At 47.6% G+C, this 26,907-nt stretch overlaps 1 protein-coding gene across 1 annotated transcript in view; it reads right to left on the bottom strand.

Moving 5' to 3' along the window:
- Positions 1-26,907, bottom strand: part of LOC129405894 (maestro heat-like repeat-containing protein family member 1) — a 61,996-nt gene that overhangs the window by 23,342 nt on the left and 11,747 nt on the right. The window contains exons 9-21 of the mRNA XM_055143588.1: positions 25,776-25,849; positions 24,656-24,772; positions 24,463-24,507; positions 23,468-23,612; positions 22,704-22,747; positions 19,186-19,342; positions 18,700-18,752; positions 17,988-18,098; positions 15,373-15,489; positions 13,767-13,889; positions 13,234-13,386; positions 12,457-12,579; positions 191-326 (exon numbers count right to left, since the gene is read on the bottom strand). Coding sequence (XP_054999563.1) covers positions 191-326; positions 12,457-12,579; positions 13,234-13,386; positions 13,767-13,889; positions 15,373-15,489; positions 17,988-18,098; positions 18,700-18,752; positions 19,186-19,342; positions 22,704-22,747; positions 23,468-23,612; positions 24,463-24,507; positions 24,656-24,772; positions 25,776-25,849 — 1,398 coding nt within the window. The remainder of the gene's footprint in view (positions 1-190; positions 327-12,456; positions 12,580-13,233; positions 13,387-13,766; positions 13,890-15,372; positions 15,490-17,987; positions 18,099-18,699; positions 18,753-19,185; positions 19,343-22,703; positions 22,748-23,467; positions 23,613-24,462; positions 24,508-24,655; positions 24,773-25,775; positions 25,850-26,907) is intronic.

The following is a 26,907-nucleotide window of genomic DNA, read 5'->3' as shown; positions in this document are numbered from 1 at the left end:
GCCTTAAAGAACGTGAAGTGCCAAGATGCCCTCTTCACCACTCACAGTCCAGGGAAAGAGTGTATGTGTGCATGTGCATCTGCCTGTGCCTGTGTGTGTGTGTGTGTGTGTGTGTGTAAGGGGGATGGACACCATATGGGGCGGTCCTGAGAGGGATCCCGAGGGGAGTGGGAAGAGAAGGGCTCCATACGCTTTTGGTGCAGAAGAATGCGGTAGAGGTGGTAGGCAGCCTGAGAGGACAGGACGCAGATGTTATCCACTTCATCGTGGCAGCGCAGGGCCAGCAGCTTGACCAGGCTTTCCAATTTGGCGAAACTTATTTCAGTCTGCAGAGGAGAACTGGAAGTCACAAGCTGTCCCAGCCACTCTCTTAAACTGAGTGATCACAAAAAAGGAGGGAAGCACATGCCAGAGACATCGGAAGTGACACAAGGCCTTGGTTAAACAAATGAACATAGATGGGTAAGTCGTGACTTCGAAAGGACATACGTGGTCATAGCCTTTGGTTTCTCTAACACTAGTCTCTGGCTTCCTGACAGCCACTGATCCTTCAGGTGTAGCTCAAATCCTACTCAGAGCTGAGGATGCTGTCATAGTCCCTCCCTTAGAACCAATTCTGCAATTCTGCTTTCATCGTTTCTTTCTTTCTTTTTTTTATGGATTTTTTGGTCACACCCAGCAATTCACAGGGGTTACTCCAGGATTTGCACTCAGGAATTACTTCCTGGTGCTGCTCGGGGGACCATATGGGATGCTGGGAATCAAACCCTGGTCAGCCGCATTCAAGACAAATGCCCTACCCCCTGTACTACCGCTCCAGCCCCACATCTTTTGTTTCTGCCTCATTTGTTTGGGTCATCATGATCACTTTCTACCGGAGTTTATTCTATGGAAGACTGTCTCCTCCAAGGTCTGCAAGATCCCTGAAGTGGGGTCATCTTGGTCATCTATGGATCGCTATGAATATCAAAGTGACTGCTCAGTAACCACCAGTTAAGACACATGGGATTGAACGAAAGCTAGTGGAATGGAGTAGAATTAATAAATCAGAGGCCAGGCAAGGATGCCAAAAGAAAGAACCGAGACATGAAGTGCACAAAGGTCAAACAAGAATTGACTTAGCAGGACAGGGAAAGGAGGTGAGTGAGAGGGGAAGGAAAGATGTGGTGACATGAGACAAAGGGAGGGATGACCCATGGGGGCTCCTGGTTCAGACCCAGGACTGACTCCCACTCACATTGAAATTCTGTTTCTCTGCCACATAACTTAAAAGTTGTGAAGTGATCCACATGGCTCGTTCCCGCTCACAATTTATTTTGGAATTAATCCATCTGTCCAAGTACTGCAGAGAGAAGAGACTAAAAGTCAGACCAGCTCAGCTACCTCTCAGAGCATGAAAAGGCCACCTTGAACTTGCCTCTGCTAAGCATCAGGTGAGCTTTCTGAGAATTGTGCTACTGGCCTCGAGGGAGATCACATGCGGGCCTGGCTCCAGCTCTTCCTTTTCTCCACCCCGTTTTGTACTTAGTTAGGTATTACGCATCTTCAGTTGCTCCTCTCTGATGTTCAAGCAGTGGCTCTCAAATGCTACTGACCGATAAACCAGTGAGCCACACATCCCAGTGTTTCCGTCTCCAGAATTTTGTAGCAAGAGAAATGATAATAATCAAGAAGGAGGACTGTATTCACAGACTGCAGGATGAGTGTATTCATTGCTTGAGAAATAAAATGATAGCTAATTGCCATTTGAAGCACAAGTCATTAAGAACTCCCCTTTGGTGAATGACGCCTCCAGCCCATCTCACTGATCCACAGATGCACTGTCCGCTATCAAGGAGTAGCCATCAGTCTGACAATGGGACAGTGATCCAACAGTAATTTATAGTTACAAAGAAGAGCAGAAGGTGAAAATCCAAAGCCAACTCCAGAGAACACAGTGCTCCTCTGATGAGCAAAACCAATTCTTCTGAAGATATAAGGAATTCTGGTGGAGCTTTGCAAGTCTTTCTTGCAGCCAAATGATCAGGAAGATCCCCACACGTGTCAAGACTGGTCTTTCAATACCCTTTTCACCTCAAGAGGAACCAGGGATCCTTGGAGAGACAGTTGATACCAGGCCCGAGTTAGAAGACATACAACATAGGTCACTTAAAGACATAGTGAGGCCCTGGGACCTGCAGATGTGGGACGATAGTGCTCATTTGTACTGAGAACAACTGGATGCAACATAAATGCAGCTGCAGCGGTTCCAGTAGAACTGGTCAACTTAGACAATACATCACTACTCAAACCTGCACAAAGCCATACCCTCACCTGTAACCCTCATTAGTGCAGTAGCCCCTCGAAATGAATGGGTGAAGACAATAATCTGGAAGACTTCCCATCACCCACCAGCTCTATATCCTCCCAGATCATGAACTAGAAGGCTTCATTGAGGTTAGTGATAGAACATCATCATGATATGAAGATGCAAAATGATATATAATTATGTAGGTAGTTACATAATGAGAACAAATCTAGAGCAATGAAAGAGAAAGTAGAAGTGAGAATATGATCAGACTACAATCGAAGTCATTGAATGGAAGAACACAATTTATTTGGATGGGCTAAAGAAATGCAACAAGGTTTAAGGTGCATATCCTTGCATGTGGCTGACCCCAGTTTGATACCCAGCACCCTAGAGTCCCCAGGGCATTGCTAAATGCAGCCCAAACGGTCCCTGGTGACCAGGACAATCCTCAACACTACAAGCCCCTCACACCACTGCAATGTGGACTGTCACACTGAATCACCATTTTAATTAACCAAAAACATTGGAGGGACCAACTTTGGTACCTCTTGGACACCGCTTAGAAGCCCCTCTTCTGTCCCTGAAAAAAAATTTCATGAGAACAATGACCTGAGTTACCAGAATATATGGGACACACCAAAAACTATAAGTGGGAACTACATAGCAACTTGTTCCATAAGGAAATAAGAAAAGGTCAAAATAAATAATTGCACATTGTAAGTTACTTGAAAAGAAGCAACAAAGGAAGCTCAAAGTTGTAGGAGAAGAATCAGAAGCCCTAGAGCAGAAATAAGCAACAAAGAAACCAACAAAAATAGCAATAAAAGAGATGAATGAATGGGGCTGAGCAAAAGTAGATGAGTAGGGTCACAGCATTGCATGCAGCTGACTTGGGTTTGAGTCCAAGCACCCTATGTGGGACCCTGAGTCCCAGAAGGAGTTCAGTCAGGAGTTACCCCTAAACACTGCTGGGTGAGGCAAACACAAAATAGCAATTAAAAAGAGAGGAGGGGTGTTAATGAATCAAAGAGCTGTTTTTCTAAAATAATAAGCACTTGGCAAAATTTTAACCAGAATTAACAAGGTAAAGAGAAAAACTAATACATTGGAGCTGGAAATGAAAGGGAAGAAGTTAAAACCAATGTTATGCAAATTGTGAAAAGTTTGTTCCAGATATGATGAACAAACTTTATGCCATGAAATTGAAGAACCTAGAAGAAATGGATAAATCTGTGGAATCCTATAACTTCCAAGATTACATCAGGATGAAGCTGAACACCTGGGCAGACCAATTACTGATGTGGAAATTAAACGTCGACACAGAATTCAAAGGACAGACCCAAATGAATTCACAAGTGATTTCTTTCAAATCTTCAAAACCCTGCTTCCTATTCTCAGAAAGTCAAACAAATGCTCCAAAACAATTTCCCTGGAACCAAATATTACCCTGATAACAAAAATCAGCAAACGATATTACTAAAAAAGAAAATTGCATAGCTACTTCCATGATGAACAGAGATGCAGTGATCCTCAACTTATTCTTAGCAAAACAAATTCAACAAAATATTGAAGCATTATGGACCTTGATCAAGTAGAGTGTATCCCAGGTATTTAAAGATAGTTCAATATGCACTAGTTAATGTGATACTGTCTATAAATACCAGGCAAGATAAAACCATTATATGATCATATCAATAGGTGCTGAGAGAGATAGCTAATCTTTGACAAAGGCACTAGATAAATGAAATGGAGGAATCAAATTCCTCAAAATTCTTGCTGGGAACACCAATTAGTCACGTGCAAAAATATAGCTCACACTACACAAAAAAGTCAATACAAGTGGTGTCAAGACCCCAGTATTAGACCCAAATCCACAAAACACATTGAGGCAAATATAGACAGAACAACCCCCTCGATATTGACTCTTGTGGCTTTATCTATGACTCTATGTCAATTAGCCAAAGAAACAGAAGAAAAAACAAATGAATGGGACTCCATCAAATTAAGAAACATCTTCACAGTAAAGAAAAAGATGAGTGGAATCAAAGATACTCTGCTGACAGGGAGAAAATATTCACTCATCACGGAATTATCCAAAGACAAATATGCAGGATTTAATAAAGGGACCACAAAATTTAATAACATAAGGAGACATCCCCATTGAAAATTAGGGAGAGGAGCTGAAGAGACAATTTCACAAAGAAGACATACAGAAGGGACATGTGGTGTAAGAAAAAGTGTTGGCCATCACTTCGTGGGGAAACGAATATCAAAACAACAATGAATTATCACCTCATACCTATGAGATTGTCATATTACATCAAGAATAGCAAGAACCAGTGTGGGCTAGGATGGGGGGAAAAGACTTTTCCATACTGTCTTAAGAAATGAACTTTCCCATGACCTAGTGATTCTAGTTCTTAGCAGCTAGCCAAAGGGCCACAAAAAAGTTCAAAAAGAGATTTACACTTCTTCATTCAGTGCAGTGCAAGTCAGAATGTCCAAGAAATCCGAAGTGTCCAAGAACAGATGACTGAATAATGAAACTTTGGTAGATGTGCACAATGAATATTACTACTAGTTTATAAAAAATGATGAAAATTAAATGATGCAAAAGGCTGCCAATTGGATGGACCTGGAGAATATCAAGCTGAATGAAGCTAGCCAGAAGGAGAGGGAAAGATACAGAATGATCTTGCTCATATGTAATATATTATTTAAAACACTGTAAGGAAATCATAAATGTCCAAAGGCAACAGAACCTGAAAACTGGTCTACAGAACTGGACCGACGACTGAGGTAGCCGTGGGGGTGGGAGTGGAGATGGCAGGGAAGCTGGCCTGGGCACTGGGACAATGGTGATGGAGAAAAGTGGACACTCTGGTGGAGCATGTGTTGTTGGAAAGTTGTACCCTACCAGTGCAGTATTATAAATCACAGTGCTTTAAAATAATAATAGAATAATAATCAAGCTCCAAGTATAGGAAATAAGAACTGACAGATCTGTAAAAAATAAACAAAAAAACAAAAAGGAGGCTGAAACATACTGTCCTGAGACTTGTGTTTTGGATGATGTACAAAGACTTTTCTTGGAGATGCCCCTTCACTACATTCTGTTGGCTTTGACTGGGTCAACGCAGAGCCTACATCTGGCTGGACAGTATTGGCCAGCCAATTGGTCAGGTGGAGACTGTGCAGTGGAGACTTCATTTGAAGGCACTTTTCTCTTCATTAGCAAACTATGCTATGCCCTGAGGAGCTTCCTCTGTCATTGGAAGTACATGTCTAGTATGTCCACTGTCTCATCCCCAACAGCACATGCCCACCATTCCCCTCATGATACACATGTGTTTGATGAATGACTAACGATGCATACGTAGACTGCTGTGTCACTCTGACTCCTACCCGCACAAAGCCAGACCTACCCTGGTTCTTCACTTTGAAGCTTGCACTACAGCTTATGTTGGTACATATCCTTCTTAAATTAAGATGTTCTCTTCCCAGGAGAGTCCCTCCTTTTGACTCACTTGGACCAGTGCTTTTTGAATGACCAGGAAGATATGGTAGAGGGCAAAACATGACAGTGGCACCAGCACACGGTGAATTCAACTATAAAGTCACAAACATCTGGAAAGTGGCAATAATTTGAACCTGCATTCTACTTCTTTGACCTAAGCATCAAATAAACATGATGCCATTTATCATGCTTAAAATGACTGTCAACTGGCACACATTTAAAAGAACAAAAGCATGGATGTGGGGAGGAAGGGACTCTCCTTCACTGTTGATGGGAATGCTGACTGGTCCACTCTTTATGGAAAACAATATGGATATTTCTCAAAAAACTAGAAATTGAGCTCCCATTTCACCCAGCAATACCCCTTCTGAGAATATGCCCTGGGGGTCCAAAAACACAGCAGTAGCATTATCTGCACTCCTATGTTCACTGAAGTCTATTCACCAGCCAGAATCTGGAAACAACCTGAGTGCCCGAGAACAGACAAATGGATAAAGAAACTATGGCACATCTACACAATGGACTACTATGCAGCTGTCATGAAAAATGAAGTCATGAATGTTATAAATGGTTGGACATGGAGAGTATCATGCTGAGTGAAATGAGTCAGAAATATAGGGACAAACACAGAATGACTGCATTCAATTGTGGTATATAAAAATATTTAGTAGACTAATATCCATGACCAGGGAAATCAGGGATTAGGAGGACTGGTCAATGGTTAGAACTAACCACAAGTGTGTGTGGGGGGGATGGGGGTTGAGAGGGTAGGTAAGATAGAGAAAAGACCAGTATGACAATAACAGCAATAATCACACTGGACTAGATTGGGGGGTTAAAAGTAGGTAAAGAGACAAATGGATATTCTTGACAACCTTTCAGTATCAATACTGCAAACCACAATGCTCAAAAGGAAGGGGGCGAGACAGAGAGAGAGAGAGAGAGAGAGAGAGAGAGAGAGAGAGAGAGAGAGAGAGAGAGAAGAATACATCTGTCATAATGGGAGGGAATCTGGGAACACTGGTGCTGGGAAATGTACACTGGTGGAGGGAAGGGTGTTGGAATACTGAATGATTTAAATACAACCATGAACAGTTTTGTAAGGGTATATCTCACAGTGGATCAACAAAAATGTTTTTTGAAATAAATCAATAATAAAATCAAATGACTGTCAACTAGGCACTAGTGTTACCCCATTTTTCACTGATTTAGGCCAAACAAGGGACAGCAGAGCCAGCCTCTGCAAGTGAGGTGTGGGGAAGTCCCAGAACAGTGTCTCCAGCTCCTCGGAAGGTGTGCAGAGGGGGAGGGAGGCAGTGGGCACAGCAATGGCTGGAGGAGGAAAGTTTCTCTCCAAGCAAAAACCAACATTATTCAGACCCTAAGTCCAATATAATCTCTCAAAATTTCAGCCCTCAAGCTTCATCCTATTCTATCTCTTCCTTGATGCCACAATTCCGCTCACTTCAGCTAAAGAATCCCCCTGATTCATAACCAGTCAGAATCTTAGGACGTAACCTAACTCAGAAAAACCATACTTGCAGGTGAGTTCAAGTGGAGGTGAGTTCACACCGGATGAAGAGGGCCTGATAGGATGAGTCCTGTCCTGGTGAGAAACAAAGCCCACACAGGGAGGATCGTCATGTGATAGTGGAGGGGGCATGCCACGACCCTGAACTCATCAGGAGCAAGAAGACATGCATGGAACAGCTTCTCTTTCACAGGCCCCCTGGAGGAACCAAGCCAGCCCAAAGCTATCACCGTGGTGGGAGAAGAAGATGGAGAATACATTTCTGTTCTTCAAAGCGACTCTGTTGCAGTGCATTGTTCTGGCTGCCCTGGCAAAGAAATACAGCCAACTTCCTGGGCTCCTTCCACTGACCTCCAACAAGTCCTCTGTCCCAGAGGGCCTCTCTTCAATCAGAGCCTGCGTGAGTCTTAAGAGACTTTCCAGTGTACTCTTGTACAGCTCCTGGGGAGAGAAAACAGACTCAAAAAACTGCCATGATATCAGCCCCATCTCTCCTCCCAAAGTCTGCCCGCTCGGACTGGCCGAGTGAGGCTTCCTGGAGACATTCTGGCCCTTGGCTCATCCCCTGGGTCTCAGTTTCAAGAGCCTACTCTTGTCTTCTACCAACTTGAAGGAATTCCTCTTTTCTTCAGCAGAACATGGATGTCTCCCGCAATTGCAGTTGGTGCTAAGGGCCTGGAGACCCTGAGGACACGGCTCTCCCCAGCCCTCTGCTCCCAGGAGCCTGTTGGTTCTGTCAGCAGCACAGACTGAGAGGCTGGCCTGCTCCAGGCAGGGAAGGGGGCCGGCAGCAACCTAGGCAACTAATGCCCAAAAAAGCTTCCATTCTGGGGCCCGAGCAATAGGACAGCAGGTAGAGCATCTGCCTTACATGCAGCCAACCTGGGTTTAATCCCCAGCACCCCAAGTGCTCCTTTGAACCTGCAACAAGTGTTCCCTGAGCACAGAGTCAGGAATGTCCTTCCTAAAGCAACTGAAAGTTGCCTGGTCTGTCCCAGTTTTGCAGAAACCCCATCAAAATGCCTGCCCCAAACCCTCCAGAACTACATCCATAAAGGCTCCCTGTGGACACAGCCCAAGGAAGCCACCTGGGCCGCCTCAATACGCACCAGTCCTTACTCAAAAACATAAATGCCCCTTTGGACCCTGCTGTGGAGCGAGCATGATGGAAGAGCCCAAGGAAGCGCCCTTGGACTCCAAACAGCCCACTGAACTAATTCCGGCATGGGACCAGAGACCCCACGGTGCGCTGAAACAGTGGGAGCCGGGCATCCCCCAATTCTTTTAACCTCTCTCTCTCTCCACACCTCCCCCCTGAGCACAGCGCAGGATCCGCGGTTTTCCTGAGCGCAAAATGGAGACGCTGAGCCTCTCTCTAGGCTTCTCCATCTTATGAGCACCATAAAAGGGTAAAAGTTTGTAGTGATGTTATTTCTGGTTGTACTTTCCCTGGACTTTATACAGAAACCCAAAACCTAATGTCATCTTAGCATCAGCAATATGTAATATGTCCCTTTTTAATGGGTCGGACTTTTGTGGGAGATCCTAACAAGAATAGTAAGTCTGTTGCTGAAATATTGAAGGCAATCAAAGTGGTAGCCATCTCTCTAGACTGAACTAAGCTATATCCCCACACCAGCTGAGAAGAAATATCCTTCTTTCTCGGGAAGAAACGCGGTGTGGTGTCAAACATAGTGTGATGTCCATTAAGCAAACAGACCTGGTGGCGTAGGAATGGGATATAAGGGGAAAAATTATGTACATGGAACAGTGGGACGCTGGTGGAATCTCGAGCCAGAGCCGATACCAGCGCAAGCCCTTCGGTTCCAGAAACTGCTTGCAGACACTCGACTAGTCTATCAACTAAGCCAGAGCCCCACGCCTGCCGATGACGGGAAATAACCATCCTTTTCGGTTTTTTTTTCCCTTGTCAGGCAGTGTGGCGATTACCAAACAGGCGTGAACTCGGTGGCGCGGGGCAAGGGGGAAAAAGAAAAGTTAGGTAACAAACAGCTGGACTTAATATCTCTATATTCTTAGCAGTGGAGAACTATCAAATGCCTCCTTGGCAATAGGACTGCTTTCCTTTTTTGGGGGAAACCCCAACAACGGTAGTGAGTTATGTGTTGAAACATGGAATGTAATCGAGATAAGGCATAAACGAAGTGGAACTTATCATGTACAAGGGTGGGGACTGGGGAGGTGGGAGGGGGCGGCAGGTATACTGGGGGGGGTTGGTGATGGGAGATGGGCACTGGTGAAGGGAAGGGTGTTTGAGAATTGTATAACCGACATAATCCTGAGAACTATGTAACCCTCCACATGGTGATTCAATAAAATTATTATTAAAAAAAAAACATAAATGCCATGAACTCGCAAAGACGAACCACCAGACAGCTGATGAACAATGGCCCAAGCAAAGGAAAGAATTGGCCTGATTGGAAAACAAACTAACACAGCAAAGAGTAGACAACTTTATTTTTAAAAATATCATCTCACTGTCCTCAGTGAATTTCAGGAGACTAGAGCATCCATGAATAACCAATCAAAATAAAGGAGCAATCTATGAACATGAATTTCAAGAGACTTTAACATAAAAAGGCTTCTTGGAATCCAACATATAGATTTGAATGAATAAATCAAATGCCCATTTCTTCCCTCAGGACAAAACTAGAGGCCCTGGAGAAATGGTTCGGGTGTCTTGTTTCTGGGAACCTTCATCGATTTCTCCATGAAACTTTCCTAAAAATCAGGTTTGAAACATCCAATTTGGTATTGACTGAATAAGATGTCAAGAGAAGGAGTGCATGTCCGCCGTTGGGTGGCAGTGGCCATCCATGAGAGTCCCTGGGAAGAAAGGCAATCCCCTGAGTTAAGTTCAGACTTGGTGAACTTGGTGGGGCTGGATTGATTGTACAACAGGTAGAGCACCTGCCTCGCTTGAAGCTAACCTGGGTTCTATTCCTGACACCTGTGGTTCTTCAAGTCCTACCAGGAGGATACAGCAAGGAGTAAGCCCTGAGTGTCACCCAGTGTGGCCCAAAAATCACACAAATAAGACTGCCTGTTTTTTTTCCCATTCTGCAGAATCCTGTGTTATCTTTTGAACATGTCTTCCACACTCCTCTCCCCTTACATCTATCTCTAAATTTCTTTCAATAAAAAAACTCTTTGGATTTAAAGAAAAACCTAAAAAAGACTTTGTGAACTGTCAGCACTCTTTGTCAGGAGTAGTTTTCATCAAATAATCCCATTTTCATTAAAGACAATGCTAGATCCTTCCATCAAACTGCCAACCCTCAAAATATATAAAATAACAGACAAATAAGAAGGAATGAAATACCACAGTGGCCTTGCCCTCCGTGTAGTCGGAACTCCTTATATCCAACTTGTCTTCGTATGGGAGGCAAATCACACTCTTGCAACTTGTTTGAAGTAGTGCTATTGTTTGTCCATCCCAGTCTGAGATGCCCTTGAGCTTCCTAAGTTCCAGGGAGAAGCAGAAAAGCAACCAGAGATTAGTAACAGCTGGGGAAGGCAGTGACATGGGAGACAGAAACATAAAAGCAAGAAGGGGGTCCAGTGCGGCCAGCGGGTCAGCCCATACCTATGGGGTGAGTGTATCAGCAGCCTGATGGTGCCTTCAGGCTTCCTGATACCCCAAATTGCTGCTGTTCCTCTGTCCAGACCCCAAAAACTTGGGACCAAGTTTTCCAAGAAATTGAATGGCCAAATATTAGGTATGTGGAACCCATGCTCACGAACCACCTCTGGCTCAACTAATCAAACTCATTTACCAGCCCTGCTTCAGAGACCAAAAACCAGAGAACAAAAGCTTCAGTTAAGCTTACAAAAGGCTGAACAGCCCAGGGTACATCAGAGGAGGGTGAGTCAGCCTGGTGCCCGCCCAAGCTGAGCCCCTGGCAGCTGCCTGTTCCCACAATCCAAGATCACCACCACGCCCCCGGCCAAACTCCACTGTCTCAGGATCAACCTCACCAAGACACAAACCTAAAATTAAAAATTCAGGTATGTGTGTGGGTTTTGTGATGGAAATCTCCAGGCTTCTCAAGGTCGGATGGGCTACCTCCCCCCACTTCCCTGTAGTCCTGGAAGCACCAGCAGTCACCCCCTCGAACCAACTCCAGCGCCATCATGTAAGCTCTTCTACCAGCCTGGCTTCAGAGACCCATAAATAAATCTCAGAAGAGATCAAAACCTGCAGTTAATCTCAGACCTGTGCAAGGCTCAACAAACCAGGGTAAATCAGACGAGGCTGGTTCAGCCTGGTGCCCTCCCAAGAAAAGCCCCTGGAAACCACTTGTTTCCACAATCCAAAATTGCCACAAGGTCCCAGGCTGAACTCTACTATCTGGGTTGAACTAGGACTCAATGTGTTTGGTATTTGGGGGTGACACAGCACTTTTGGGTACCCAGGTGTTTCAGGGAATGCAAGGTCACTGATGCAGGGCAAGTGTCTCATCAAGGATATCCAGCTCTAAAAGCAGAAGCAAGCACAGGGCAGTAGCCATAGCAAGTGCCAGTAAAGAAAGGAGGGGCAGTCTCTACCCAATACTCTAATCAACCTCTTCCCAACCTCATAGCACAGGAAGGGGCAGCTCTGCACCTACTCTGGGGGCCCTTTAGCTGTTAGCAGAAGCAGAAAGAAGAGGTGGCCACAGATTAGAGGCAACAGAGCGGAAATACAGGCAGAGCTCAAGAGAGAGGGGAAGGCATACCACCTTAAGTCAATAATCAGGTTGATGGCTTTCAGCCTAATGGAGCTGGAGAGGACTTCCATTGGCTCCTCCTTCAGTATTCTCTGTAACACACACACAAGACCATACAGCTCATGAGCACACTTTTCTCTCCTTCATCCCCTTCTCCCATTCTAGGCCTCAATCTTCAGGGTTTTCTAAGAACCCCAAAGGACAAAATCTCCCCTGAATCACACCCACACACACAGTCTTCACCCCCACCTTAACGAGGGAAAATGGATTCTGGAGAATCCCACCATCTCCTTTGCAGGGCTAGCCTTGGGGTGCTGCCTCTGCTGCCCAAGAGGACTCATCGGCCCCCTCTCTGCATTTCCACCCCCTCCCTCAGCAGGGCACTTACCACCATAAGGCGCTCCAGTTCCTGTGCAGAGGGGAACTGAGTATCAGGGTCCAAGGCCTGGTTGCATAAGGCGGTTGTCATTTTGGTCAGGGCGTCCAGGTAGTCCAGCTTCATGTTGGTGTCCTGAACCAATCAGATTGCTCAGATCTCCTAGGGAGGTATAATCCTGGGGCCAGACAAAGCTGCCTGCACACAATCTGGGGGATGAGGAGCTGAATCCTCCACACAACTTTCCCAGAGCTGTGGCCTTGCACCATCCTTCTGAGCCCAGCTTAGGAAAGGGGGCTGTGGCATCTCATAGGGCAAAGGGCCCCCTCTCCCTAGCCCACACCAGCTAGTTCTTAAATGAGAAGAGGTCTGGTTTCCTGGTGTTTCAAGAGGTTATCTTTCTACTCAATCCATTCTCCCAAAGGATGCAGGGGCTCCCTCTCTCGACCTCGAAGAAATGTACTTCAGACAAAGAAAAGAACAAAGGCAGGGAAATCGGTGGGGACTTCTTCCTCTTCCTCCCAATGCTTCTTCCTACAACTGGGTCCTATGGAATTTAGGTCTTACTCATTTTTTTCAGTAGGGAGTCAGACCTTAAAAGCATGGAAGGGAAAGATTTTTTCAAGTGACCTAAAATGAAGAGGGACTCCTCCAAGTTAGCCTCAGGGTAAAGAATGGAAGAGGAATAACCGCCCAAGTTTCAGACCCTGAGTCCAAACTGCTTTTCCTTGGAAGGGCAGAGAGGAAGAGAAAGGCAGGGGTGGGGCACTGAAGAAAGGATATTGCTACCTTTACTATGATGGAGTCCTGGTAGGTCTTTAGGGCCAAAGCCAGGATGCCATCAACATGACTCAAGACGTCCTTCCTGCTGTCTTCAATGATCTTGCCGAAGCTGGAATAGATGGTGTCGCACACCAGCCCCCATTCCCTCTGTTGATGGTCCTGGAAGGAAGGAAGAGGGGAAACTTGCCTTCTCCTTACCTCCTGCTCCTTCCCAGAAGGGATATGATGGTTGCAAGAGGAAAAGATTCCCAGAGGGCACAAAAGGGGCGCTGCAGAAGAGTTAGAATGTGAGCACTCTGATGGAAACTGGACACACAGCTGCTGAAAGCCAGCTGAGCATGGACATGAGGGTGCAAGAGAAAGGAGGGGAACAGGGAATATCCCAAGAGTCGGAGCGAAATGAGCATTTCTAGGTGTGTCACACAGTCTCAGATAGACCTGTGGGTGAGGCTGGGTTCCGAGATGCCTTGGAAGGCTTTGTGTAAGAGACTGAAAGACCCTGACAACTCCCCACCCGATTCCCCGCCGAAGGCTATCACCTTTGTCACATCGAGGATGGGTGATGAATTCTGGTCCGTGAGCACAGTACTATAAGCTTGCAGCTGGTCCAGGATTGTCTCCAGATGGCTTCTGGACGCGACCCTGAGCGCCACTGCAATGCCCTGAAACATGGATAGACTGAGCCCCCCGCCACAATTCAGGGCAGCTACAAGCCCCAAAACCAAGGGTGGAAAAGAGAAAAGGAAGGCAATGAAACTTAATGTAAATCTTGTGTGAAGGCATGGGTCCCGGTACCTTCCTGTTTGTCATGTCAGAACACAGGGCATGCCTGTGACCTTCTGTCCTCCTCTATCCAATATCTGGGTGTCATCACAAGGGAAGAACCAACTAACCCAAAACGAGGGGCACTTCACACAATGGAAAATTTGAGGATTTTTAAATGTCAAGGTCATGAAAGATAAGACTAAGGAAACGTTTGGGATAAAGAAGAATAAAGGGAAATGACAGGGAAAGGCAATATTTGGTTTGGACTTCAATGCTGGGACTAGAGAAAAAAGGTTTTATGTTTTCTTTTCAACAACTTTGATAGGACAATTGGCAAGTTCACACCTAGCCACTAAGGCATTAGCCGCCACATCTGGGTGGTTTCCTGATGAGACCATCATGGTTATGGAAGGGAATATATATCTTCATTTCCAGAGAAATCAAACTGAGTGTTAAGTATTTTAAGTGTCAAATGAATACCATGATGGCAACTTCCTGAAATGACTCAAAAAATAATATATGTATATATATATGTATATATATATAGAGAGAGAGGGAGAGAGCATAAATGTGAGAAAATGATTGAATGGGGGTATAAGGGAGAAATCTTTTGCTCTTTGTATCTTGTTGGTTGGTTGGCTTACGCAAACACTGTAAGAGTAAAATTATTTTAAAATAAAACTTCAGAAAATACCCTCAGGCGAAGGTATAAAGGCTGATTCCATATTTTTCTTTGTTTTGTAGCCACAATCATTGGTACTCAGGGCTTAACTCTAGCTGTACACTCAGAGATCACTCATGGCAGGCTCAGGGAAACCTATGGGGTACCAGGGATTGACCCACGTTGGCCCCATTCAAGGCAATCATCTTACCTGCTGTACTAGCACTCAGATCCCCCCGCCCCCTGCCATAAGCTCACTCAAAAAGGATAAAGATGAAGCCCAGTTGGGTTCAGCAATGTGCCCAAGGACACATGGTCAGCGTACGACAGAGCTGGGAACCAGCTTTTCTCACCTAACCATCCTGCTTCTAAAACTCAAAAGAGGCCAGAGAGACAGTACAAGTGTGAATCATTTGCGTTGTGTGCAGATCATCCAGGTTTGATCCCTGGCACAACACGGTCCTGCAAAGTCACCAGGCATAGCCCCAGAGCCCAGAACACTATAGGCTGTGGCCATGGAGACCCCCGAAGACCAACAGGGTAGCCGTGTCATCCCCAGCACTGCAGGGCTCATGCAGCATCGCAGCCTCTGGCCACATAGTGAATCACACGCCCCCTGACCCTCTGGAGGACCAATTAGGAGAAAAACAACACTCTCCATGCCCACAAAAGAAATAAAACAGGTTCCAACTTGGCCCACACCCACCATGCAACCTCACCTTCCTCTTGCTTGGTTCCAGGTGCGATGTTTGCAGGAGGGAAAAGACCATCGTATTCACCAGTTGCTTTTCTCTTGACGCCCTCAGTGTAGAGCCAAAGAATTTATAGAGGAAAGCCTAGGAGGGGGGGAAGGGCAGGTTCTAGTCTCCTCCTCAAGTCGGGAGAACCTTGGGGTCGTCTGCAGGACAGCTACTGCTGAGTCCCGCTTCAGAACCGTCAGCCGTGCCTTGGTAAGTGAGACCTAGGGATCCATTCCCTTTGCCACTAAGAAAAAGAAATCTGTCCCTGCCCACTGTCACCTCTGGGGGCATCTGGCAGAGACAGCCACCACAATGAGGCGGGACTCAGGCTGGAGGGAAAACAGGAATTCCCTGCACTCTGACTCCTCTGCAGCTCAGGACACAGCAAAAGCCTTGGTCCTTGCTCTCTAGGTCTGGACTGCTCACCCCTGAGCCACCTGCCTGTCTTCACCCTCTCCCCTCCTTCCCACCTCAGGCACTTCCTGTGGGTTCTCTCTGGAACACTCTTTGCAGACTCCCCGGAATGTTCTAGCTCACCGTCCTGGGTCTTCCCAGAGGAACCTCGGCATGGTCCTTCCTTCCTTCTATGCTGGCTCGGTTGGTTCCTAATTGGGCCTCACCCGGCATCTCCCAAGGGAAAAAGCTCCACATGTTCAAAGGCCTACCTGGGGCTTACACGGTCCGTGGCATGGGGAAGAGCTGCTGAGTGAGCCTGCACCTGTTTCACGTCAAGCCCCTCAAGATCCCCCTCTAGGTTCCCTCCCCCCGTCCTGTGGGCAAGGTGTCTGGGGTAGGTGCCTTGCGCTGGCCTCAGGCTCTAGGAAATCGGCTCCCTTGATGCTTCGAGGAATCAAAGTCCAGGGACAAAATCCAGGGACTCCGCGGCCTTCTCTTCCCCTCCCTGGCTCCTACCAATCATGGTGGGCTCAGACAGTGAGGATGGGGAGTGGGGGCACAGCCCTGGGCCCGTTGTCTCCAGGCAGCACAGGCTCTGCCATGTCATTCCCTGTCAGAGCTCCCCCTTCCCTGGCCTGCTTCTGTGCTCCACCACAGCTTCCCCGGAACGTGCGCCTTGACAGGAGTCCTCGCCCAGGCCCGGCTCCTGGGAACCAGGTCAGAAAGCAGCTGCTTCACTGCTCAGCTGGCCATTGGCGTTTCCTCTTTCCACACTCACTCTTCCCGAGAATGACTCAGTTTCCCCATTTGCCCAGGCCCTAGGCATTTCCCAGGACACTGCACTTTCAGTCCTCAAATGGAGTCGTGGGCAGGGGAGGGCTGACATGGAAGAGCACGTTCCATCCCAGGTACCACGGGCGCCCCAGTCTAACCCTGAAAGTGAATTCACACACAGCCTTGAACACAGCTAGAGTGGTCACCTCTGACAAAGCCTCTCGGTCCAGCTCTCAGAGCCCCGGGAACAGTTCTCTGTGCTCCCCTCACGCAGGACTGGACTCCGTCCGACACTAAATACTGCCCACATTCCCTTCCTGTCTCTTAGGCAGTGGCTTCCGGTGCCTGCTGTGCTGTGGCACTCAGTCACGATTGTCAGGAGCAGAGTGAAAATGATCAGGATTCCTGCTTCTTCCATCTTATAGCCCCAACCCTCCAACCACAGAGCTTTGCATGGATGTGGTTGATGCTCATAGGATCTGTCACAATGAGAGAGCAAAGGCTTGGAAAAGAGCTGTCTCTCCTGGAGACCCCACCCGCACCCAAAACCTAACTATGTTCTATTCAGTGGCAGGGAAACAAGTTTGAATTATCAAAATTCTCAAACCAGTTTCAAGCATCTGTTTTACAAACATGTGTTGGGATCTCTACATATGTGTGTATCAACAGCTCTGGGGTTACCTCACCTTCGGAGCTGAGGAAACACCCTCCCCTATTCCTTATTCCATCCTCAGCTGCTCTCCTGGGGCATAGAGGCGATTTTTGCCTCTTGCCAGGTGAGGTGACTGAGTGTCCCAGAGCTGAGTCTGGACCCAGGTTAGGCCAGGAACACATGGAGAAGCCCGGGAAGGACTGCGGGCTGATGAGAAGGAACCCCGTCTTTCTCACCCCCATCCCAACACCAGCAGACACTTTCCCACAGGGAGCCCTCAAGCAGTTCCTTCAGATGGACACTCGGACTTGTCCTCTGAACCCAGGTGCCAACTCTGCTGCCCCAAACAGTGGCGTGTACAATGAACACAACAGACTTGCAGCCAGAGAGATGGTTCAGGGGTTGAGGCTTGCATGGGACTGATCCTCCTTCTAGTCCTAACATCACATATGGTACCCCCAAGCATCCCCAGAGACGATCCCTGAGCACAGAGATGGGAGTACCGCTGAGCGTGGCCCCTAAACAAACAACAAAGACAACAGCCTGAAGCCTTTTAGGAAGCTGCCTACATAGCCCAATGGAAGCCACTCAGTACTTATGCTCACCCTGAGTGACTGCCTGTCCTTCCCCTCCCTCGATTCCCCACTCAGTGCCCACGAAATTCCTTTCTCCTGCCCCAAGGTCTATAGATCATGACCTTTCCCCCAGTTTTCTCTACCACCACAGGATTCCCACTTTCCCGCTGGGAAAGGACTCCCCCACTCCCACTCACCTTGTTCTTTAAATAGAATGTGTTTGAGCAATTGATCTTCTCCATGATGACTAGGAGGAGTCGCCCCAGCCACTCTTCACTGTTTATGGTCATTAACAGCAACCTGGAAAACTGAGAAGGAGGGAGGGAGAGGAGGGTCACAGAGAATGGGGACAAGTCTCCTCTCGCCCCTGAAGTGGGTCCCAAAGAGAAAAGGTGTAAGAGGCGGCAGGATGTGCACACACAGGTAAAGGCAGTGAGGAAAGTTGAAATGCAAGATGGGCTTCGTCAGGACTGGAGAACGACAACACGTGAACATGTGTTGGAATGGCCCTGACATGGCTACAGCCCCTTCCCGGTCACCAGCATCCCAGGTCACTGTGGGAGAGAGAATTCCCATAGCACAGATGACACATGGGTGGCCAAGACCAATAACCTGCATGAGGACACAGAGTAGAGACTTGACCCCCATAGCCTCCTGAAAGTGGTTTCAGAGGTGAATAGAAGGTGTAAGAGACGCTGACGCAGGGGAGGGGCCACGGGGCCACGGAAGGATCTCGTGAGCAGCGGGAGGTGGGATGGCAGGCAGCATGATGGGGGCATCCTCCTCGTCTGGGGTTCCCAGGGCTTCTCCTATTTCCCAGAGACTTTCAGACAGCTGAGCCCAGTTCTTCGCCCCTGGGGAAGGGAAGGGGGCAGCAGTGGAGGGAGCGGATTCTCCGGGCGTGCTCACCTTCAGCAGCCTCTGCGCCCATTCCTTTTTGTTCAGCATGAGCCTATTATTATCTAGGAAAGAAGAGCACAAGGAACACCCCACCCCACCTGTCAGAAGGGCCAGACCAGGCCAGGAACCCACACAAGAAGTAGCCCAGGCCTCCATTTCCATCACCTCGTCCCATCCCCTTCAGAACCCCACCACATAACTGTGTGCCCACTTAACCGAGGATGCGTAGATGGGCCCTCTCCAAAGGTCAGAGGGACATAGTGGTGCTGCCTTTCAAATGGTCAGTGTAAGGTTAAGGGCTCAAGGATGCAAACCTGGGCCTTTTGGGTTGCTAAGTCCTGCTTGTCCACCCAGAAGAGTTCTCGCACTCTGTGGGACACCGGGCCGGTCCTCATTCTCCTCTCACCACAAGTCCCTCCAACACCTCGGCTGTTATCTCCTACAGAACCTGCCCTCTGCCCCAGGACCGCCTCTCACCCCCAGCTCAGGCCTCACCTCTCAGGATGTACAAGAGTTCAGGGATCTTCTTCGAGCAGAACACCATGACACTGGAGTGGATGTCAGGATCCAGTGTCATTGGGCATAATACTCCCAGTAACTTGAGAGCACTTATTCCCAGTCCTTTCTCTCGGTAAGATTTGGAGGCGATTATCTGAGGGAAAAGAAAAGCAGCTCATTCTCCACATCTCAACCTGGCACCTGTCCTCTCAGATGTGTCCTCTCCAGGAGAGCGATACTGGGATCACTGGTGGGGGTGAATGGGCACTGGTGGAGGGATGGGTAAACGATCACTGTGTGAGTGAAATGCAAACACTAAAGTTCTATAAGTTTGTAACTGTACCTCACAGTGAGTCTCTAATAAAAAAATATGAACTGACAATAAACAAAAGAGAAAGAAAAGGAAAGAAAAGAAAGAAAAGAAAGAAAAGAAAAAAGAAAAAGAAAAGAAAAGAAAAGAAAGAAAAGAAAAGAAAAGAAAAGAAAAGAAAAGAAAAGAAAAGAAAAGAAAAGAAAAGAAAAGAAAAGAAAAGAAAAGATGTGTCCTCTTCAGTCCCCTCTGGAGAATCCCAGGTGCTCTGTTGAACACAGAATTCTCTTTATCTCTCTCTTTCCACACACACATAAACATATGACTCTAAGTAAATTGATTTAAATGAAGCTATTGGACTTCAAAATATAGAGCAATTGAGAAGGGTAGCAAATAGGAGCTATAGAATAGATCTAGGGGAGGGTGGTAAATCAGAAAAAAAGAGCAGAGCAATAGTACTTTTCAGGCTTTGGCATTTCACAAAGCTGATTTGGATTCACATCCCCCTCCACAGCATCCCATACGCTTCCCCGCACACAGGTGTGACTCCAGAGTATCCCTGGGTGTGGCCCCCAAACAAACAAAACATCAGAAGAAACACAGAGAATCACAGAGCTCAGCTTAGAGCCTCCCCATTGTTTTCAACCTCCCGGTCTCCTCCCTGTTCTCCAGGATGCTCTGAAAATGCCTGCCTGCCATCATGGCCTCTCGGCGACCAAGTCAGCCCATTGCTCACTGAAGATCCCCTCACAACCTCTGTCTTCCTCTGGCTACATTTACCCGAGTGAGTTATGGGCGGCCATTCCAATGCTTGTCCTTGGCACTGAGACTCTGAACACCCCAACAGCATGTCTCTACACTTGTCACTCCAAGTGCTCATCTATTTACCTTGTCACATCTGAGGAAATAGGGAACATCAGAATATACCTGCTGAGAAAATGACATCCAGAAAGGCATGTGGATGTGCCCCAAATCAATAGAAAGATGTTCTCACCAAAAGCCACAATGGAGACAGGCCAGTCTTCCTCATTCCCTCTCCTTCCCCATATCCAGACCCCAATGATGTTCCCTCTTTCCTCCTCCGAGCTTTTTTTTAGTAGTTTTCTTTATTTTTTATATCAAAAATGCTCTATATTACTTCTAATAATTCAAAAGATTTCCATTATTTCTACATTATCCCTTGCACTTGTACTTTTACTTTTCCTCTGTAGTTAAAAAAATGTTTTATTAATGAATCACTGTGAGGTACAGTTACAAACTTATGAACTTTGGTGTTTGCATTTCAGTCATACAGGGATTGTTTACCCATCCCTTCACCACCAATGATCCCAGTATCCCTCTAACCACCCCCGCCCAGTCCCCCACCACCCTACCTTGCCCCTTTTGTTCTCTCTCCTTTTGGGTGTTGTAGTTTGCAATAGACGTATTGAGTGACCATCATGTTCGGTCTATAGTCTACTTTCAGCTCGCATCTTTCAACCCAAATGGGTCCTCCCAACATCCTCTACTTGGTGTTCCCTTCTCTATCTCAGCTGTCTTTTCCTACAGCATGTGAGGCCAGTTTCCAAGCTGTGGGGCAGACCTCCTGGTCCTTATCTCTACTACTCTTGGGTGTTAGTCTCCCACTCACTCTGTTACTTTATATTCCACAAATGAGTGAGATCTTTCTCTGTCTGTCTCTTTCTTTCTGACTCATTTCACTTAACATAATGCTTTCCATGTTGATCCACTTATATGCGAGTTTCATGACTTCGTCTTTTCTAACAGCTGCATAGTATTCCATGGTGTAGATGTGCCAAAGTTTCTTTAACCAGTCATCTGTTTGGGGCACGCTAGTTTTTTCCAGATTTTGGCACTATTGCAAAAAGTGCTGCACTGAACATACAAATGCAGATGTCATTTTGACTATACTTTTTTGCCTCTCTGGGATATATTCCCAGGAGTGGTATTGCTGGGTCAAATGGGAACTCAATATCTAATTTTTTGAGAATCGTGCATATTGTTTTCCAAAAGGGCTGAACCAGTCGGCATTCCCACCAGCAGTGAAGGAGAGTCCCTTTCTCCCCACATCCATGCCAACACGGGTTGCTTTTGTTCTTTTGGATGTGGGCCAGTCTCTGTGGTGTGAGATGATATCTGATTGTTGTTTGAATCTGCATCTCCCTGATATTAGTGATGTAGAGCATTTTCTCATGTGTCTTTTAGCCATTCGGATTTCTTCTTTGAGAAAATTTCTGTTTATTTTCACCCCCCATTTTCTGATGGGGTTGGATGTTTTCTTCTTGGAGAGTTCAATCAGTGCCTTATATATCCTTGATATCAACCCCTTATCAGATGAGTATTGGGTGAATATTCTTTTCCACTCTGTAGACTTTGTGCTTTGGTCACTGTTTCTTTTGCAGTGCAGAAGCTTCTTAGTTTAAGATAGTCCCATTTGTTTATCTCTGTTTTCACTTGCTTGGCCAGTGGTGTGTCATGTTTGAAAATACCTTTAGCTTCAATGTCGTGGAGGGTTTTGCCAACTTTGTCTTCCATGTACCTTATGGATTCTGGTCTGATGTTGAGATCTATAATCCACATGACCTGACGTTTGTACATGGTGTTAGTTAGAGATCTGAGCCCATTTTTTTTTTTTTGCATGCAGCTGTCCAATTTTGCCAGCACCATTCGTTAAAGAGGCTGTCCTTGCTCCACTTCACATTTCTTGTTCCATTATCAAAGATTAGATTATCATATATTTGAGGGTGTGTGTCAGGATATTCAACCGTGTTCCATTGATCTGAGTCTCTGCCTTTGTTCCAGTACCATGATGTTTTAATTATTACCACTTTGTAGTAGAGATTCAAGTTGCGGAGGTTGATTCCTCCCCTATTCTTTTCCCCGAGTTGCTTTAGCTATTTGTGGGAGGTTATTGTTCCATATGTATTACAGGACCAGCCTCCTACCTTTATGACCTCGGTATCCGCTGGTCAGAGGCCCCGGATCCTTGGGCTTACCTCTTATCCCATGACCAGCAAAAGCCCGGGACAAAGCAGTACTCAACTATTTGTGGAATGATGGAATGAAAGGACCCATGGAGAAATCGCAGGGTGAGAGGAAGCTTAGAAGGAAGGATGGGGGAGGAATAAGGGGCACATGGAGGGGTGCATGAGGAATGGATGAGCATGAATGAGTGGGGGCGCAGATCAATCCCAGTGTCACTTACCACAAGATGAAACAGGAGTTTCTGTGGGGAGATGAACTGAGTGGCTGTGTCAAGAAAAGAATAAATGAAGACAAAGTGAGTGCAAGCTCTGGGCAAACAAGCTCCATCTCCCACTAACAGCTCTTCAGTACTTCAGAGGAAGAGGGAAAATCAAGTTGCAATGGAGCATTAAGACAAATGCTAAGGAGGCATGTGACATTTGCATTCAGTCTGAAAACACATTTTCTGTTTATATGCATGTGCACACGCACACACACACACACACACACAGAAACCCCTTAAGTTAATAGGGGACTACCTCACCCCAGCCCTGACTGAAATAGACATCACAGATGGACTGAATATAAAGCGAGGCTCAGAGTTGCGACAAGCAAGAAGAGAGGATCAGGAATGGCAATGGACTCATGACTTTACAATTAAGTAACACTGTTTTTACATCTTGAGTCCATTTTCTAACATGATGGCGAAAAGCAAGACAGAACTGTGCCCAAGTGACCCAACTTCCAAATATGTCTTACCAGATGATTCCTCTTGTCCATGCAACCTTGACCTGACTCCTCACATTCTGGACCAGATTCTGGCCTGTGTGTAGTCTCTCTCTCTCTCTCTCTCTCTCACACACACACACACACTCACACACACACACACACACACACACACACACACACACACACACACACACCTGAACACTTCCCCCTGCAGACTCAGCCCACCTGCTTCCCAGATCCACAACCACTCCTCCAGAGGCACCCCCGGGTACTTACGCTTGAGGTGAGAGCTGCTGAGGTAGGGGATGTTGCCCAGGGAAAGGGCCATTGAAGCCTTTTCCAACAGGATTTTGCTCATGGGCACAAAAATCGCATCGTTTTTAGGGTGACAGACGACGGTGATGAGCTGAGGCAGTGAGATCTGGCAGGGAATGTGGCAAGGGCGTCAATGCAACACCCAAATCTGTTTGCCCCATCTTCCCTTCTGATCTCCAGCCAATCCCTTCCTTCCCTGGGAGCCTGGACACACAGGTTGTCCCCTCCCACTGCACATCCACCAGTCCTGACCCCACCAAGGCAGGAGAGACTAGAGGAGGCAGAGCTGCTTCCTGAAGTGGCAAGGCCCGGGGAACACTCCAGGAACACATGTGCTAAAGGTCAGGAGGTAGAAAATGGGGCGGGGGGGGCACATGTAGTGGTCACGGTAACAGCAGGAAGGACACAGAAAGCATGTCAGGCCCCTCCTCGTGCTTTTCTAGTCAATGCTAATTCATGCCCCATGGTTTACCCTCCCCATCCTCTTCAGTGCTGACCCTTATCTCAAGAAGGCATCTGAGAATTGGGGGTAGCAGGCCTGAGAGCAAAAGGCAGGGTGCAGCTCTCCCCATGTTAACAGAGGGAAAACCACAGCCCAGCCAGCACTGAGCTCCAGATTTCACAGGGAGGAGGAGGCCAATCACTGGTGTCGCCTGCTCCCTGAACCACTGCTCAATGACCAGGGCTGTGGTAGAAACAATGGCAGTGAGGGAGGAGACACAAAGCAGGGTGAGACATGGGATGGGGGCATGCACTTTTAGGGTCAGGAGAGTGTCAGGGGTCAGAGCAAAGTGGTAAGGGCCAGACCTTTGTGTCCCGGGGGGGGGGGGTTGTTTTTTATAATCCCGTGATAATTCTTCTTAGGTTTTTCAATGATTATGCTGTTTTAGAGGTTTCTAAAAAACTTCTAGAAAACATCTGACTTATCCCAGTCAAGCTTCAAGTCAACACTGTACCGTTTTAAGGACCTCTGTACACCTCCGCCGGAAGCTCCTTTTGACCTGGAAATGGGCAGAGAAACCGGAGGGCTGGAAAGGACCCCATTGCGAGGGGGACCTTTGCCTCCCCTTTTTGCCTCCCCTCCTACTCCCAAGTTGGCACCTCCTCCCCTTGCCCCACCTTTTGGGAGTTCCTCTGGCCCCGTCTCACCGAACGTCCAGTAAAAGTTAGCCTGATGAGATGGTAGATGAGGTTATTCCCCTCCTGATTCTCCAAGTAGTCATGCCGGTTCAGCACCTCAATAAATTGCAGGAGAGGGAAGCGCACCTGCGGGGTCACAGACAGGGTTAGCCAGAAAGGCAGCTAGAGATCAGTCCCTCAGGGGCACAAAAGGACCCAGAAGAAGACAGAGGGTCAGATCGGCTGAGCAGTGTCCTAAAGGGACATGAGTCCAGTGTGTCCCCCTCCAGGGAGCCGCAGTAATGGGCCTTAGTCTTCTGGACTCGGCCCTAGGGTTTCAGGAAGGCTCAGCTCCCTCCCTCCTGGGGAACTCGAAGCCCATGGCAGCCCATCTGATACCCCGAGAGAGAAAACTGGCAGGAAAGTGGAGTCAGGAGAGAATGTAAGTCCAGGCCACGTGCCACGTGCTAGCTTCATCAGAAAAGCCACGCGTGGACTCCAAGATCCTGGACTCATCCTTAATTTCCTGCTTAGGACTTGGTTTTTCTCAATGGATTCCCCCATTCTCCTGCCTTTTCCCCGCCCAGCTCTCCAGCCACCCCAGCCCGGACCAATCTGAGTTGGGGCTATCTGTGCTGTCTGCAACCCCAGCAGGAGAGCTTGGTCAAAAGACCAAGCCTCAGAGAGCCAACTCAATGGCTAACTACGTACTATACACGTGGCACGCTCAGGGTCCAGCCCCAGCACCACAAGATCACAGGAGTTACTCCAAACACAGTGAGCACAGCGCCAAGGAGAACCCTGGGCATTTTCAGATATTCCCCCAACCCCTACCAACATCACACAAAATCTCTACCCACAAATCTGCAAATGCTCAGGGGACAGAAACTATGTCGTTTAGACCCCAAGGGGCACACCACATTGCCGTCCTGGCAAAGGCTTAGAAGTAGGCTGGAACCAGCCACTCTTCTCAAACCTGCTGAAACTTGCAGAGGCCCAAATGTGAGCCAACGTAATCCTGAGAGGAGAGCTGGGTGAGGAAGCCGCATTATCCTCAGCCCTGCCCCCCTCCACCTCATCTTCCAATCTGCAACCATCTCCATCTCAGAAAGCTCTCGGCACCCAGGGTTAGGGGAATGTGTCTGCTCACTGATCTGATGTCCCGCTGAATCAATGCAATCACTGATCGTACCACCTCACTCTTCACCTCATCCGTCTTGGGCACTAGAGGGAACACAAGCACACAGCTCACGTCAGCTTCAAGTGGCGCTGCTTTTTCATGGCACAAGAAAATTTTTTTGGGGGGCAGTATGGGGGTAGACAGGCATAGCAATGCTATAAGTAAGTAGTTTCCCTTACGTACAGCCAATCAGGGTACTGTCCCATATCCCTTTGGTCCCTCAAAACTGCCAGAAGTATTCCTGAGTGCAGAGCCAAGAGGACACCCCGAGAACCACAAAGTATAGCCCCCCCAAAACAGAAAAAGGCAGGAGGGAGGACAGGAAAGAACGGACTTGGTCTTAAAAGACCACGTGGCAGCCCTGAAGGCAGGCTCCACAGTTCCTCTGCTTCTCTCCAGAATGCAAGAGACCTTAAACAGTGCTTCCTGGAGCTGACCCTCAGCCCCAACCTCCACAGGCTTGAGGGTCTGCCCACACGAGTCCTTCTCTCCCACCTCGCCCTTCTCCCACACTTCCATGCTCCTCCACCCTCTGGGTCCTCGTTCCTGGGAGTTCCCCATCTTCCTCAGAACAAGAATCTCTTCCGGCTTCTTGGCACCTTTTCTTCTTGAACCCAAGTTTTCCCTCCTACTTGACCCCTCTCTGCATTCCTGTCTCTCTTGGCCATGCCGAAATTAAAACTAGGCACTAGCCAACTAGGGGGACACTCCAGAGCAAGGTCAGCTCAACGACAAGGAGCAGCAGCTGGTTCCCACTCACCGCTATGCAGCACCTTTGTGAAGACAGTAAGGGCCGACTCAAGTGTGGCCGGGTCCTTGGACTTTAAGTATCTGAGGAGTGAGTGAACCACCCGGTCACTGTGTAACGTGGCTAGATGGGAAAAGAAGGGAATTAAAATAGGCTGACATGGTGGTGGGGCAGTGGTGAAGTGAGGGAGGGCGCCCTAGGTGGAGGAATCATGCTCCCAGCAAACCCCTGATGCCGTGAACTGAATTCAATTTGCATGGACAGGGGAGGGGGCTGAGAGCCAGTGTGTGTCTGCCATGAACCACGTGCCCAGCACAGGCCAGATGCTTTCCCACGCTGGGTCTTGTCCCACCA

The sequence above is a fragment of the Sorex araneus genome, chromosome 6 (assembly GCF_027595985.1).
Source record: "Sorex araneus isolate mSorAra2 chromosome 6, mSorAra2.pri, whole genome shotgun sequence".
NCBI lineage: Eukaryota > Metazoa > Chordata > Mammalia > Eulipotyphla > Soricidae > Sorex > Sorex araneus.
This window is presented reverse-complemented; position numbering and strand designations above follow the sequence as displayed.